Genomic DNA, 17,385 nt, shown 5'->3' with positions numbered 1-17,385 from the left:
TTCTTGATGTCATCCCATAACTCTTCTGGTCTTCAGTCTTTAGTGTTTAATTAATCAAATCTGTTCTTCAGATGATCTCTAAATTCAGGAGGGATAAATTCAAGATCATATTTTGGCTCTCAATGTTGTCCATAGCTTGTTGTCCAAACCATGTAGCTATTGTAAAGGACACAAAAGGGCGATATATCTTCTTTCTTTAGTAATTGAAAGCAATGTGCTCTTTACCTCACTGCATGGCCCTCCAAGCCTACAGACATTTAAAAAACTGTTCTGTTAAATAAATTTAAGATGCTAACAACATATGTTATTGTTGTTAAGTGCCATTGAGTCAATTCTGACTCATAATGACCTTGTATAGATTTTCTAAGAAGCAGCTGGTGAGTTTGAACCGCCAACCTTGTGGATACCGGTCCAGTGCTAATCCTACAGCGCCATACCAGGGCTCCTACTTACCGTCTTTTGACGAAACTCCTGATTCAGCAATTGCTGTAGTTCCTGAATGTCATCGGAAAGCTGCTTGAATTCTTCTTGCTCTTCAACTGGAACAGAACTAAACACACCAGAGTAAAATGGTATTTAGTGAGTCCTTAACTTTGAAGGAAAAAAATTCAATGACTGCCCTAAAATAACTTAAGTGAAGGAGCCATCTTCTTTCATCTTTCTGATTTGCATCCTTTCATGACAGATAACCTGGCCTCTGTTACAGAGAAATAAAAGACGAGAAGAGCCCCAAATCTAAAGACTGATCTCCATACACACCCACCCTCTACTTTACTCTTAATCAAATGAAAGCGGCATCCCTTCTCCTGTTTAATGCTACTTTCTCCACCTTTGCTCTGTCTCCCATCCATTTCTTCTGCTTTTCCAGTTCCTCCTATCAGCATTTCAACATGTCGAGTCTCTTCCATATGAATATTCTCAATGGTAGTTTTTACTTATTGGTACATGACAAATGGTATAGAATTATTATTTTTTAATTTTCCTGACTGCTGGTGAGTATGATCACCTTTGCATATTTTAAATTATTCATTTGCATTTATTCTTGTGCAAATTGTTGATCACTGTTGCCCATTTTTCTATAATCTTTTATCCTATTAGTTTTAAGAGCTTTTTGTATATTAAAAATCTTACATGGGCTTTGTTATTAGTTATTAATGCTTTGCTACATCTGTTGTAAACAACTTCTCCTAGTGTGCCACTTGTCTTTTGGCTTGATTGACAGTATCTTTTACCATGCCAAATTTTAATATCCCACTTTTGTCCCAGTCTTTTTAGCTGACGTCTGCCTCTAAATATTGCCAAGGACATATTAGAAAAGCTCTCCTCTAAAGCAGAAAAGATTGAAGCTGTCAGGGACTTCATTCTTCTTGGATCAACTATCAATACCCATGGAAGCAGCAGTCAAGAAATCAAATGACGTACTGCATTAGGCAAATCTGCTGCACAAGAACTTTTTAAGGCGCTGAAGAGCAAAGATGTCAGTTTGAAGACCAAGGTGTGCCTGACCCAAGCGACGGTATTTTCAAAAACCTCATAATGCATGTGAAAGCTGGACAGTGAATAAGGAAGACCGTAGAAGAATTGACGCATTTGAGTTATGGTGTTGGAGGAGAATATTGAAATTGAGATGGACTGCCAAAATAATCAACAGATCTGTGTTGGAAGAAGTGCAGTCAGAGTACTCCTTGGAGGCCAGGATGGCCAAACTTCTTCTCTCATAGTTCGGACATATTGCCAGGAGGGACCCGTCGCTAGAGAAGGATGTTGTGTTTGTTAAGGTGAAGGGTCAGAGAAAAAGAGGAAGACCCCCAGTGAGATAGATTGGCAAAGTGGCAGCATCAATGGGCTCAAGCATGGCAACAATAGTCAGGTTGGCCCAGGATCGGGCAGTGTTTCATTCTGCTGTGCATAAGGATGCTATGAGTCGGAACCTACTCAATGGCACCTAACAACAACAAAGCAGAAAACTCAAAGACGTCTACATAATGGTGGTGATGATAGTTGGGATTAAAAAGAAAAAAAACAAAAACAAAAACTACTTCCACTCAAAATCAGTATGTATAAGGACAAGAAATAATAGCTCTTGTGTAATTCTTTTTCCTATATGATCTATGAATCACACAAAACCCCAAATACTGTATATATTAATTTTACCCAGAATTAACTGATTTGAAGGAAAGACAAGAATTTAAAGAGTACTGCTCACCTATATTAAGACAAATATTCCCTGATAGAATTTAGGAGAGTACTGTGTGGCAGGAAGATACAGTAACAGTAAAAAAAACTGAAAGGATAGATATTACATAATAAAAGATAGAAAGAAGAAAAACTAGTTTTTCTTTAGAAAAGACAAACCTTAAACAAGGAAGGTTTCTATGCAGTAAGGAAGATATTAAAAGCTGAAAATGGACTATAGAGTTGAAGAAGTATATTTCTTTTGCATTTTGAAATTGCATTTAAAAAAAAATAAATTTCCCACTTACTCAAGTTTCTCCAATTTCATTAATGCCTCCTGGTGTGCCGTATTTAACTGTTGCATTTTGTCCACAGAGGATTTCTATTAAAGCAATTTGAATAATCTCATGTTAATATTTCTCAGTAGAAAGAAGAGATTACAAAATGCTTATTCCCTCTATAAATATAACCAATCAGAAATCTAAGAAACAGTTGCACATTCATGGCAGGTAAATTAGGAATTATTTTCTCATTCAACACAAATTTTGAGGTCTTCTCAGTTATGTAAAAGATGCTGAGAATTCTCAGGATGATTATACAAGGAGACTTCAAAAGTTTATGGACATATTCCATATCTGTTAATTCCATTTTCCACGAACTTTTTGAAGCTCCCTTATAGTGTCACGGCTTGTAAGTTTTCTTCAAGAGACAAATACATGAATAAACCAGAAAAAAACTCTCACTGTCATTGAGTTAATTCTGGCCCACAGTGACCACACAGGATGGAGTAGAACTGTTTCCCAGAGTTCCTAAGGCTATATATAATCTTTAGGGAACCCAAGTGCCTCATCTTTCTCCAGTGGAGAGGCTAGTGGTTCGAACTGCTGACCTGGTGGTAAGCAGCCCAATGCTTAATCTACTGCACCACCAGATACATGAATATAAAACTACAAAGTAATTTGTTATAGTACTGAACATAAGGAGAACAAAGAACAGTGAAACCAAACTGACTTGTGCTAAGGTTGAGAAGGAATTTCTGGAGGTTGTGTGAGCTACTTGAGCTGTCTTTAAAAAAATCATTGCTCCTGGGTGGTGCAATGGATCAAGCATTGGGCTGCTACCTGAAAGGTTAATGGTTCAAACTCACCAGCTGTTCTGTGGGAGAAAGATGTGACAATCTGTTTCTATAAAGATTTACAGTATTGGAAACCCTATGGGGGCAGTTCTACTCTGTCCTATCTGTTATGAATTGGAATTGACTTCATGACTGTAGGTTTTTATATAGTCTGTCTGAAATTACCTATTGAAAAAAAAAAAAAGAGGAGAAATTAGTCAAGCAAAATAGTGTGCTTGTGTGTGCTGACAAATGTGTGAGTGAGCTTTGGAGAATGTGTAATGTTTATGAGACATAAGGTAAGTATGATTTGTGCAATGAAGTTTTTACCTATGTGGCTCAGTAGAGCTGGAGTTAATACCTAACAAGATTGTGCTACTCTGGTCCTTTTCTAAAGTCTGACAGGAAGCTGAGGATAAAGGGGACAAATCAGACAGATGACTCGTATTCTTTCTAAATTAACTATATGACCGAATGCTGGAAAATGAGGTTTTTTATCTGCTAAAATGATGCCTTACACTGAATTTTATGTCATTTTTGGCATGCAAATAAAAACACCAAACAGTCCTACTAGGCTATTATCTGCAAGGCAAATGGTGGTGGCTATGTGCCATGGAGTCCGTTCCGTCTCATAGTGACTCTGAATAGGATTTCCAAGGCTGTAAATCTTTAAGGGTGCAGAAATCTCATCTTTCTCCAAAGGAAAAGCAGGTAGTTTTGAACTGCTGACCTTCAGGTTAGCAGCCCAACTCATAACTACTATGCTACCAGAGCTCCTTAAAAGGCAAATATAAACTTTAAATATCTAATTTTAAACAAATGTAGAACACTACAATGTGCATGATAAGTTTTATTTTTAAATCATGTGGATGCTCTCAATATTGTCATCCCTTAGATTTTCTAACATAGGAAATGGAAACACAGTTACAAAATTAAAATAAACAAAAAACCCCAGCTTCTGCCCAATGTTACCATATTGCAAAGAAAATCTCATTCTGAACTATGCTTCCCATCAACTAAAATCTGCAACTTCATATAAATATAAAATTGATTCTAAAACCCATACATACAATTTAATAACCATAACAAAATTTTCAAAACATATTGATAGTTCATAAATAACATTACTGATCTGGTATGTGAACCTTACATATTATATTTAAATCTTACATATTGCCAAAGGAGCTCCATGTATGTCTCACGACAGGCTTCTCTGAAGTGGATAAAGTTGATAATGCCACTTAAAAAACGATTTGTCCGTTTTGCTTCTAAAACAGAAGGCAAGAAGACACTTAAACCGTTTAAAACGTGATATAAAAAGGAAAATTCATCCTCTTCTCATCATATGGTCTGCTCATAGTACATAGACTAAAACTGTGTGTATGCTAGAATTAACCAGCATGCAGAAAATCTGTTTTAACTTAAGTGTCAGTATTACTTTGGCATTCAGTAACTAAAAAAGAATAACAAAGGCAAACTCAGACTTCTACTCTGGCAATGAGGGCATACCAAGGATCACACTTACCTTCGTGCCTTAAACAACTAGAAAACTAGATGAGCTATATAAAACCACAGGCTGGAGACAAGAGAGAAAGGCCACAAATGAGGTGAGCCCTACAACTGCAAGCACTCACTGCTGGAGAGTACTAGTAAAGCTGTACCACAGGAAGCTGGACACAGAGCTTGGCATTATTGTGGTGTCAAGAAGAACAAGCCTAGAAAGAGAGCAGAGCAGCTAGCATTTACAAAATTCAGTACTAGAGAGGAGAGAACTGTAGAGAAAGAGCTCAGGAGATATGTAGAGGGGTCTCTGTAAGTTTCCAGTTCAGTACTAATCAATGCAAGAATGTCTGAGGAAACTACCCAGGTCAGGATATAGTCAAAGAAATACAAAAAACACCAGCCAACCAACAAAGCAAAATTTACACTGTCTGACAGCTAATAAAAAGGAAGGGAACAAAGATAAGAACAATAGTAGACTTCCCATCAGAAATAATATTAAGTCAGAAGACAATGGAGCAATATCTTTAAAGCAATGAGGCCCCAACAGAACTCTATATTCAACAAATACACCTCTGAGAAATTTGTGGGAGTTGGCGCTTTTATGCTGTCATGTTGGTTCCATCTCATACAGTGACCCTGTAGAGGGTTTCAGAGGCTGTAAATCTCAGTGGGAGCAGAAAGTCTCATCTTTCTCCGGCAGAATGGATGGTACATTCAAATTGCTAAGCTTGAGGTTACCAGGCCAACTTATAACCCCAGTATACTTTCAGGACTCCTTTCTCAAAAATTTGGGTGAAATAACTTTTGATTACAAATTGAGTGAAGATTTACAGAGCAGATCATCAGTTTCACATACAACAAATCACACACTTGGGTTTCATCTCAGTGACTGCCAGTACCCTTAATATAACATCACATATCCTACTCCTCCTTGTGATTCTTGTTTCCCTTCCTCTTTCTTTCTCAATTCTTCTGAACTTTGTCCTTGGGTAAATGCTACCCGTTCAATCTCAAATGATTGACTACTCTATGGTGTATGTACCTCCATAGTGTGGTTGGAAATTTAAATAAAATTCTGCAGTGATTAAAAAAAGGATACCAGTTAGGATTTGGAATCTACACAAAGGACTGTAAATAAAAATAAAGCTATTTACATCATTTAACAAAAGATTTTTCAAAATGGTTGTTTGAAGCAAATCTAATAATAATATGTCAAAGTGTTTATAATACCGGGAAAGGGAAAACAATAAAAAACAAAAAAAGTCTAAGTGGGTAAATTTAAAGTATGTTGCTGTTAAGTGCCGTCAAGTCAGTTCCCACCCATAGCGACTCTGTATAGGGTTTCCAATGAGCAGCTGGTGAGCTTGAACCATTAACCTTGTGGTTCAAACCAACTGTGCAGTCCTGCGCATTAACCAGTATATTGTACTCTTAATGATAAAGGACAAAATACTTTCCCTCTAAGATTGGTAACAAGGTAAAAATGTTTGCTCTAACCCTTTCAACTCAACATTGTTCTAAAAAACTTCGTCAGTGCAAAAGGTAAAGGAGTCACTGGCTGCGGGGGGCTCGCCACATGCATTGCCAACTTAGTTCTTTAGCTGATTTGAAGCTGGTGTCAGGTCAGAAATTAAAATGAAGTATATTCTCATTACTGGCGGTGTTATATCAGGCATTGGAAAGGGAATCCTTACCACCAGTGTGGGCACAATACTGAAGTCATGTGGTTTACACGTAACTTCAATTAAGATTGACCCTTACATTAACATTGATGCAGGAACATTCTCTCCTTATGAGCATGGGGAAGTGTCTGTGTTGGATCATGGTGGGGAAGTAGACCTTGACTTGGGTCTCTATGAGCGCTTCCTGGATATCCGCCTTACCAAGGACTATAATCTGACCATTGGAAAGATCTACCAGCATGTCATTAACAGGGAGCGCAAAAGAGATTACTTGGGGAAAACTGTCCAAGTGGTCCCTCACATCACGGATGCAATCCAGGAGTGGGTAATGAGACAGGTGTTAATACCTGTGGATGAAGATGGCCTGGAATCCCAATTGTCTGTTATCAAGCTTGGTGGAACAGTGGGAGATATAGAAAGCATGCCCTTTATTAAGGCTGTTTGTCAATTCCAATTCAAAGTCAAAAGAGAGAACTTTTGTCCCCCAGCCAAGTTCAAGAGGGGAACAGAAGACGAAACCAACTCAGACCAGTGTTCGGGAACTTAGAGGGCTTGGGCTTTCCCCAGATCTGGTTGTGTGTAGGTGCTCAAATCCTCTTGACACATCAGTGAAAGAGAAAATATCCATGCTCTGCCATGTTGAACCTGAACAAGTCATCTGTCTATGATGTCTCTTCCATCTACTGAGTCCCTTTGCTGTTAGAAGAACAAGGGGTTGTAGATTGAGAGGCAGCCACCAAAAATGCTGATGAAGTGGAAAGAGATGGGTGACAGATATGGTCGCTTGCTGGAGACATGCTCCATTGTCCTTGTAAGACAAATACACCAAGTTCACTGACTCATCTGCCTCTGTCATTAAAGCTCTGGAGCACTCTGCTCTGGTCATCATCAACCACAAACTGGAAATCAGGGACACAGATTCTACAGACCTGGAGGCCAGCACCTTGCAGGAAGAGCCTGTTCGGTACCATGAAGCCTGGCAGAAGCTCTGCAGTGCCCATGGAGTGCTGGTTCCAGGAGGGTTTGGTGTTCGAGGAATGGAAGGGAAAATCCAAGCAATCAGCTGGACTCGAAAACAGAGAAAGCTTTTTTTGGGTGTGTGCTTAGGGATGCAGCTGGCAGTGGTTGAATTTTCCAGAAATGTGCTGGGATGGCAAGATGCCAAATTTACACAGTTTGACCCCAAAACAAGTCACCCTGTGGTCACAGGCATGCCAGAACACAATCCCGGGCAGATGGGTGGGACCATGAGGTTGGGCAAGGGGAGAACCCTGTTCCAGACCAACAAATCTGTCATGAGAAAACTCTACGGTGATCTGGAATTCCTGGAGTAGGGGCACCACCACAGATTTGAGGTAAATCCCGTCTTGAAAAAACATCTGAAGAATAAGGCTTAAAGTCTGTTGGCCAAGATGTTGAAGGCGAGAGAATGGAAACTGTGGAGTTGGAAGATCATCCTTTTTTTTGTTAGTGTTCAGTACCACCGTGAGTTCCTGTCCAGACGTATCAAACCTTCCCCGCCCTACTTTGGCCTCTTGCTGGCCTCCGTAGGGAAACTCCCACATTACCTCCAGAAAAGTTGTCGACTCTTTCCCAGGGACACCTACAGTGACAGAAGGGGAAGCAGCACCCCCAACTCTGAAATCACTGAATTGAAATTCCTATCAATTAATCATGACTGAATTTGGTGAATAAAAAAAAAAGGTAAGGGAAAGGAATAACAAACATCTATACTGGAAAAGGAAAACTATCTTGGTTCTCAAATGATCGCTAGTGTAGAAAATCCCAAGGAATCTACAAAACACCCACTAGAAATAAATGAATTTAGCAAGGTCACAGGATACAATGTCAATATAGAAAAGTTCATTTCATTCCTCTAAACTAACAAAGTCCTGGGTGGTGTGAACATTTCTGGTACTGTACTACTAGCCAAAAGCTCAATGGCTCAGACCTACCCCCTCGCACTTTGGAAAACAAGTTAACCTGCTCCCAAAAGGTCATAACCTTGAAAACACTAGGCACGGTTCTACCACGAACACTAACAACTCAACAGCAACTAACTATAAACTAGCAAAAACTAATCCAAAACTTAAAAAAAAATCACAATCTGATCAAAAAATTTGAAGTACTTGGGGATAAGTTAATGAAAGGCACACCAGACCTGTACCTAAAGCTTTTAAAATATTGCTGTGAGAAATTAAAGACCACTTAAATAATTGGAGATCTGGTGTGGTGCTGTGGGTTAACGGGCTGGACTGCAAAGTAGACTTTAGCTGCAAGGTCGGAGGTTCAAGCTCCCCAGCTGCTTCTCAGAAACCCTACACATGGTCATTATGGGTAGGAACCAACTCGACAGCACTTAACAACAACAACAACTAGTTGAAAGGAGTTTTGGTGGTACAGGAATTAAACATTGGGCTGCTAACTGCAAAGCTGGCAAGCTGGCAGTTCAAAGCTAGCAGTCTACTCCTATAAATATTTAGTCTTGGAATCCCTAAGGAGCAATTCTACTCCTGCTCTATAGGGTTGCTACAAGTTGCAATCAACTCAGGAGAGCTAATATAATTTGAATTGCCAATTACGCCTCAAAAGAGCTAAACATACAGTATAATCTTAAAATCCTAGTAGGCTTAATTTTTTAAAAGCAGAACAAGCTAATTCTAAAATTTATATGAAAATATAAAGGACCTAGAATAGCCAAAGCAATTTTTAAAAAGATGAATAAAGGCAGAGATTTTATACTATCTGATTTTATAACTTAGTATAAAGCTAAAGTAATCAAGGTCGGGTAGGTGACATAAATTGAGATCAAAGGAGCAGAAGAAAAGCCTAAAAGTGCACACAAACACAAAAGAGGGGTGAGGACAGAAGCAGTTTTCAACAAGTAGAGCTGGAGTCACACACACATATCCTTGACCTTTCCTTTATGTTGTTGTTGTTGTTAAGTGCTGTTGAGTTGGTTCCAACCCATAGCGACCCCATATAGGGTTTCCAAGGAGCAGCTGGTGAGTTTGAACCGCCAACCTTGCAGTTCAAAGGGCTTTGCAGTTTGGTGCATTAACCCACAGTGCCACACCATACCCCTTTATATCATATATAAAAATTCAAACATTAATCAATACAGGCTAGAACTATAATGATTTAAAACAAAATATAAAAGTAAATTTTAGTGATCTTGGATTGTTTTAAAGCAAGATTTCTTAATATGACACACACACACACAAATGTTTTATGAGCTCTATAAAAGAAAAATTTGAGCAATTAGACTCTTTAAAATTAAAAAATAAATTTGCTCTTCATAGACACTGCTTTGAAATTGAAAAGGCAGTGCCAAGCTAGGAGGAAATACACGTATCTGATAAATTACTACCAAAATATCTGAGGAGGTTTTACAACTCACTAATAAGATGTACAATTTAATTACAAAACAAAACAGGCAAACCATTTTAACAGATATTTCACCAAAGAAGATAGACAGCAAACAAACATATGAAAATATGCTGATAATCATTAGTCATCAGGAAAATGTAAATTAAAATCAGGAAACACCATCACACACCCTGTAGAAGAGCTAAAAATGAGAAGCTACCAATCCATGGAAGAACTGAAACTCTTACACATTGCTGGTACTAAGGCAAAATGTGATAGGCCATGTTAGAAAAACTTAGCAGTTCTTTAAAGCTAAGCATATTCTTTCCAGATGAACCAGTTAATTTTATTCGTAGATACTTACTGAAAAGAAATAAAATCATATGTCCACACAAGCCTTATACACTCAGATTCACAGCAACGTTGTTCATAATAACCCAAAACTGGAAACAAGTCAAATGTCCATCAACTAGTCAATGGACAAATGAAAAAATTCCCAATTTTAGGGTATAAAATGTTCATACTTAAAAATGTGACATATTACCTGAAAGTCAATTAAATGAGCAAAACCTCTTAGAAAGTAATTGTAAAATATTAAAAAATAAAAATGCTGTACTTAAGTCCTAGGAACGACTTGTGTCTCAAGCTCTACCCCACTGCCCCTACTGAGCATTTTTATATTCCAGGCACAGTCTTAAATCCGTTACGCACACATCAGTCTGGGTAGGTAGGTATTAAGAATCAGAGATGCTAAGTAACTTGCTATTCATACAGCTAGCTATTGGCAGTACTGAGATCCAAACCTAGGTGGTGGTTGTTAAGTACTATTGAGTGAGATCTCACTCATAATGCCACCATATAGAGTTTCTGAGACTGAAAATCTTTGCTTGAGCAGAAAGCTTCATCTTTCTGCCACAGGTATAGCTGTGGTTCTCAGTCCAGTGCTTACCCTATAGAGCCACAGTGCTCCTCTCAAAGCCAGGTAGCCCTGGGAAAAATCTTTTGCTTACAGCCATACCATGTGACCAAACCGAAATGGCAAGATACCACCAAATCACAACAGGTATACTCTAAGAAGAAATGTTCTACTTTAAATGTTAAAAAATTAAAATGCCAAGCTATTTATATGTTAAGCAGTATTATTGATAATTCCCTTTACAAGAGGTTTCTCAGTTTTAGACAGAATCACTTAAAGAAAATAAGTGATATAAATATGAATTCTGGCAAGTTAGTTTCCCTTAAGTTTTTTAAATACTCATCAGTGGACAGATGAAACATTAGATTGAAGTCAGACAATAAATTTTTTAAAAATTCTAACTTACTTGGATATAGAATATCGGCAATCTCAAAGTCATTCACCCGACAGATGGGCAGAAAAGAGTCCCTTGGAGAAAGAATATTGAAAAGTGCATTTTAAATATTAAATCAAAGATATAAGCATCTCATTTTCAAAAAGAGATCTGCAGGTATACTTTTCAATGTCAAAGGACCAAGTAAGAATTATATTATAATATATAAGTCTGTTGTTGTTGTTGTTGTTGTTGTTGTTAAGCGCCGTCGAGTCAGTTCCAACCCTGTACAGGGTTTCCGAGGCTGTAAACGTTTACAGGGGTAGAAAGCCTCACTTTTTTTCCCGCGGAGTGGCGGCTGGTAGTTTCAAACTGCTGACCTTAAGGTTCACAGTCCGATTCGTAACCTCTATGCTACCAGAGCTCCTTACTAGAGCACTGAAATTCCAAGGTACAGTTATAGATTCTAATAAACATACTCTTAGAAACACTAAATCTCTTTAAAAACTCAAAACCTTCCAAGAGGTAGCAGCAAATAATTGTAGATGAAAATACCTTAGAATTTCAATTAAAAGCATCCTGAGAAAACTGCCACAGGTTGAAGAAGTTAGCTACATTTCAGGAAAGCTTACAATTCTAAAAATATGAGCAAGATGAAGTTAAGAGGGATGTGGTCGAAATTCCCTCTATGAAAATAGAAAAAAAAAATCACATAATTAAAAAAGCTTGTTGTTGTTGTCTCTGGGTTGATTCTGACTCACGTTTTACAGAATAAAACTGTTCCATATAGCTTTCGTGGCTGTAATCTTAGGAGTAGTACCTCAGCCAACCTTTTCTTCCAGGACTGCTGGCTTCAAACTTCAACTTGTTTACTAGTCGAGTGGAGTGTAAACCAACTAAGAAAGCTTAATTCAGTGGAAATGTTCAGTTCATGTAGACTAAGTACATAAAACACTCTTTACTCACAGATGGATAAATAAATTGCTGACGGGCAAGAAACCTTCCATTATATGTGGATACGTGACTTCCGAGTTCACTGGCATCTAAATGACATAAATAAAAAAATACAATTTACCCGCTGATTACAGGAAAAAAGAAAAATCGCCCTCAAGAAAACTTAATCATGCATTAACAACAAAATATAGAATTTATTACCATTAAATTAAAAATAAAGCTCATAGCACAAAATTACGAGTTGTCATTAATATTAATAATGCTTATTGTTAAGTGCCTAGAGTCAGTTCTCACTCGTAGTGACCCTGTACAGGGTTTCTAACGAGTGGCTAGTGGGTTTGAACCACTGACCTTGCAGTTAGCAGTCCAGTGTTTACCCTATAGCACACCAGGACTCCAGATTAATAATGTTAGGCTCACCAGATGAAAAAGAAGTGTGTTACTGTAAAGGTGATCCTGACTCCTAGCTATCTATATGATAGAATAGAACTGCCCCATGGGGTTTCCATAGCTATAATTCTTTGTTTTGTTTTATAAAATTGTGATTTGGATAAAACGTTACAGAGCAAATTGGTTTTCCATTCAACAATTCATACACATTTTGTTTTATGACACGGACAGCACTCTCCGCAACGTAATAGCATTCTGCCTACTTCTTTCCCAAGGCTGTCATCTTTAGGGATACAGATTGCCACACATCTGCGGAACTGCTGGTACATTCAAACCACAGACATTTCCGTTAGTAACCAAGTGCTTAATACTGCACCAGTGATTCAAACCCACCAGCTGCATCTTAGAAACCCTATACAGGGTCACTATGATTTGGAACTGACTCAACAGCACTTAACAACAAACAACAATAGTGGGTAAAGACTTTGAAAGTGAATGAAAAAATGAAGAAGTAATGGAAAGGGTTTACTAAATATCAGATACTAAGTTAAATGTTTTCTAATTTTTACAACTGCCCTAGGAGAAAGTGCTATCCCTATTTCATAGACAAAGAAGAAACCATGCCTTAACCAAGGTCTTATAGTTAATAAGATTTTAAATAGTATACACTCATACTGCTTAGATTCCAAAGACATTACAAAATTAGTGCATCTTCAGATAAGTATTTGATGATTTAACAGTAACAAAAAGATTAAGAAAAATTATCTTTCCTACTAGAAATGCTGAATTTGCTAAAAGCTCAGTTGCTTCATTTCAACTACATTCAATCTTACTGCCTATCTAATTTGTGAGCACTTACTGAGAACAGAGCAACATCTGTAAAGACTTTGCATTGCTTATTATAGTTTCTGAAGACAAACCTGTAAATCTATGAATAATTTGTACAGCATCAATACTTGTAAGCAGCAACAAAAATAATTTGTAAGTGTCATGTAGGTCTTTTACAATAACTTTTATCTTAAATATAAATTTAAGGGTATTAAAAAGAGTAACCACTAAACAGCCTAAGGTTTCTTTGTAAGTAGCATTAATTAATTTAGTACGCCTTAAATTTGTTAAAAATGAAGTCAAGTATTCCCTATCCTGAAAACTAGATATGCATTGTAAGTAGGAGAAATGCAGCAAAAGATTAGACTTTGGCCTCCTTTGAAACCCACCATGTAGAAATGTTCCAGTCGAATTCCATACACTATTTGTAAGGCTCTCATGTAGATCATGTGCAAGACTTCAGGCTACAAGAGAAAAACAACTGTTAATAACTTGATGCATAACTTGACAGTCCTAACACTATTATCCTTACCATTTAAAACTATAGTCAAAGAATGGAAAAAAGAAAAGGGTGACTAAATCACACTATTTCCTTTAAAATCATTCTTAGTTTTTCCTAATCTTATAACATCTTTAAGATACTTACCAGTTTGCTTACATGTATTAAGTAAACAATGAGATCAGCTGTCTTAAGCTTATATAAGGAAGGAGAGCAAGTATGTACAAATCTAATCTAAGCAACCCATCCTACCTTAGGAAGTAGAGAAAGCAATGGCTACTCTTTCAGAACAAGCTGTCAGGCATGTGGCAGAAATAACAGCACATTATTTTCAAAAAAGACAACCACAGGAAACCTAATTTGATGCCTTACATTAGTTACAGTTTAAATAAACATTTAGATGCTAAGGTTTCTTTGTAAGTAGCATTAATTAATTTAGTACAAGTCTGAGATTTTGAAAATTTTATCTTTTAAATCGTGGATTCTGAAGTGCTGGCCAGTGAACCTGTGCTAGTCCACATACAAGCTTATTAGGTGAGAAGCAAAGTTTAAAAAAAAGAAAAATTATGTTGATACTTTTTTCATAAATGCATTCAGTTTAAAGGACTATCATTTATTATTATTACTTATTCCATTTTAAATAATTAAAGGGCAATGTGACCCAAACAATGAATTCTACATCCTTACATCAGGTTTTATTATGTTATAACTTCAGCATCAACACGAGAGCTAGAGGAAGGCTTTGGGATTTTCTATGACATATAAGTAGTGCATTTTTGCATTTAATAACTAAAAATAAAAAGAACCATACCCGTCAAAACAAGTCAATTTACCCCAGGGCAAAATACAAGAACATTAATCTGTAAGTGTCCAAAGACAACTATTTCTAAGCACCTTTTGTGGTTAGAAACCTTCTAGCCTTACCAAAAAATGATACCTTCAGATCACCGTTCTAATGATAATAATAATAAATTTAATATACTTTAATAAGTCTATGGTTTAGATTCTCTGGTTGGAAGAAAACAGCCATATTTAATTTAATTTAATTTAATTCCTAATGGGAATGCAGAAGTAGGCCCATTTATAAACTTAATGTCATTTTAAAATTTCATTAGTTAAGAGATTTGCTCTGGGTTAAAATGATTTGCTTATGCCAAAGAGTAGGGTACATTTCTGGTTTTTTTTTCCCACTCAATAGATCTAGTAGCTTACTAACTTGGTTCTCAAATACCATTGCTATTGTTAGGTGCCACTGAGTCATTACCGACTCATAGCAACCTTATGCACAGAGAAAGAAACACTGTCCGATCATGGGCCAACCTCACTACTGTTGCCATGCATGAGTCCATCGATGCTGCCATTTGGCCAGTCCATCTTACTGGGAGTCTTCCTCCTTTTCTCTGACCCTCTACCTTACCAAACATGATATCCTTCTCCAGCAACTGGTTCCTCCTGACCATATGTCCGAAGTATGAGAGACGAAGGATGGCCATCTTGGCTTCCAAGGAGCACTCCTTTTTCCAAAACAGATCTATTGGTTCTTTTGGCAGCCCATGGCACTTTCAGTATTCTCCTACAACACCATAACTCAAAAGCATCAATTTTTCTAGGGTCTTCCTTATTTATTTTCCAGCTTTCACAGACATATGAGGTTATTGGAAATATCATGGTTTGGGTCAGGTGCACTTTAGTCTTCAAGCCGACATCTTTGCTCTTCAACATTTCAAAATGGTCTTGTGCAGCAGATTTGCCTAAAGCAATACATCGTTTGATTTCTTGACTACTGCTTCCATGAGTGTTGATAGTTGATACAAGAAGAATGAAGTCCTTGACAACTTCAATTTTTTCTCCATTGATAAGCATGTTGTTTATTGGTTCAGTGCTGAGGATTTTTGTTTTCTTTGCATTGAGATGTAATCTATACCGAAGGCTGTGTTCTTGGATCTTCATCAGTAAAGATGTTTTAAGTCCTCTTCACTTTCAGCAAGCAAGGTTGTTATCAACTGCATATTGCAGGTTGTTAATGAGTCTTCCTCCAAGCCTGATGCCACGTTTTTCGTCATAGAACTCAGCTTCTCAGATTATTTGCTCAGCATACAGGTTGAATAAGTATGGTGAAAAAATACAACCTTGTCGCACACCTTTCTTAATTTTAAATACCATTATATCACATGAAAACACAATAACACTTTACCTTTGGATTTGGGTAAAGATCATTCTTGGAGAGGTTTTTACCATCGGCTCCTATTAAGATCTTATTCCGAATATGAACCAAAATCTCAGCTACATTATATCTGGGGAAAGACAAAACTTCCATCTTGTGTGACTTCTGCCTGTCTGAAGGAAGAAGACACAGGGATTAGAAATCAGTTACAACCAGCAGGTCTCATTACCTGGAAAATGATAAACATGAGAAGAAAATTCGCAAGCCAAGATTGACCTCTTCATGGTAGTTTTAATTACATTTAAACATTCTAGTAAAATAAACATACATTATATACAAGGGGGCTTCAGAAAGTTTGTAGAATAATTCCATATCTGCTCATTGCATTTTTTCATGAAATTTTTGAAGTCCCCTTATATATAACTATTACTCAAATGAATTTTATAAAATGATACAATCTTTTTCTCTTAATTTTCTTAATGCTGTTCTCTTCATAGGAGAAAATGATTTTGACTAAATAGATGAGAAACAATGTAGTATTTGTTTTGTTTTAATTTTTCAAACCTCAGGGAGCAGAAAGTTTAACAAAATCTTGAAAATTAAGCCTCAAAACAAGGATTATATGCAATACCATAAGCAGAAGCTGCATATAAACAATATATGGTGGTGATTGTGTGCCATGGAGTCAGTTCTGACTCACAGCGACCCTGAATAGGGTTTCCGAGGCTTTGAATCTTTATGGGAGCAGAAAGCCTCATCTTTCTCCTGCGAAACAGCTGATGGGTTCGAACAGCTGACCTTGAGGTTAGCAGCCCAACTCATAACCAGTACACTATCAGAGCTCCTTAAACAATGTATGTTGTTGTTGTTGTTAAGTGCTGTCGAGTCAGTTCCCACACATAGTGACCCTGTATAGGGTTTTCCAAGGAGCAGCTGGTGAGCTTGAACCACTGACCTTGCAGTTCAAATGGCTTTGCAATCAGGAGTGTTAACCCACAGCACCACACTAGGACTCCAGAACAATATATAGAGGGTAGATACTTAAAAGTGTACTTTGATATGACATCCTATGCAATATACAGTAAGAAGATTAATAAGGTAGAAGGAATAAGGCGCTCTGGTAGCGTAGTGGTTACGAATTGGGCTGCTAATCTCACTCACAGTCAGCAGTTCAAAACTACCAGCAGTTCCATGGGAAAAAATGAGGCTTTATGCTCCCGTAAAGATTTACAGCCTTGAAAACCCTGTACAAGGTCGCTATGAGCTGGAACTGATTCCATGGCACATAACAACAACAACAAAGTAGCTCTGGTAACGTAGTGGTTACAAATCGGGAGGCTAACCTCAAGGTCTGCAGTTCGAAATTACCAGCCGTTCCGTGGAAGAAAGATGAGGCTTTCTGCTCCCGTAAAGATTTA

The 17,385-nt window shown here is 37.4% G+C and overlaps 1 protein-coding gene and 1 pseudogene across 1 annotated transcript in view; one reads left to right on the top strand and one right to left on the bottom strand.

Moving 5' to 3' along the window:
- Window positions 1–16,124, bottom strand: part of NUF2 (NUF2, NDC80 kinetochore complex component) — a 47,478-nt gene extending 31,354 nt beyond the window's left edge. Inside the window, exons 1-7 of the mRNA XM_006873431.1 lie at window positions 15,998–16,124; window positions 13,694–13,768; window positions 12,099–12,175; window positions 11,166–11,227; window positions 4,460–4,557; window positions 2,484–2,557; window positions 454–550 (exon numbers count right to left, since the gene is read on the bottom strand). Coding sequence (XP_006873493.1) covers window positions 454–550; window positions 2,484–2,557; window positions 4,460–4,557; window positions 11,166–11,227; window positions 12,099–12,175; window positions 13,694–13,768; window positions 15,998–16,120 — 606 coding nt within the window. The 5' untranslated portion in view covers window positions 16,121–16,124. The remainder of the gene's footprint in view (window positions 1–453; window positions 551–2,483; window positions 2,558–4,459; window positions 4,558–11,165; window positions 11,228–12,098; window positions 12,176–13,693; window positions 13,769–15,997) is intronic.
- LOC102816300 lies at window positions 6,419–8,156 on the top strand (annotated as a pseudogene).
- Window positions 16,125–17,385: the final 1,261 nt, after the last annotated feature.

The sequence above is a fragment of the Chrysochloris asiatica genome, unplaced genomic scaffold (genome assembly GCF_000296735.1).
Source record: "Chrysochloris asiatica unplaced genomic scaffold, ChrAsi1.0 scaffold00241, whole genome shotgun sequence".
In the NCBI taxonomy this organism is placed as follows: domain Eukaryota; kingdom Metazoa; phylum Chordata; class Mammalia; order Afrosoricida; family Chrysochloridae; genus Chrysochloris; species Chrysochloris asiatica.
The sequence above is the reverse complement of the archived record's forward strand: the minus strand, read 5'-3'. Positions and strand labels throughout refer to the sequence as shown.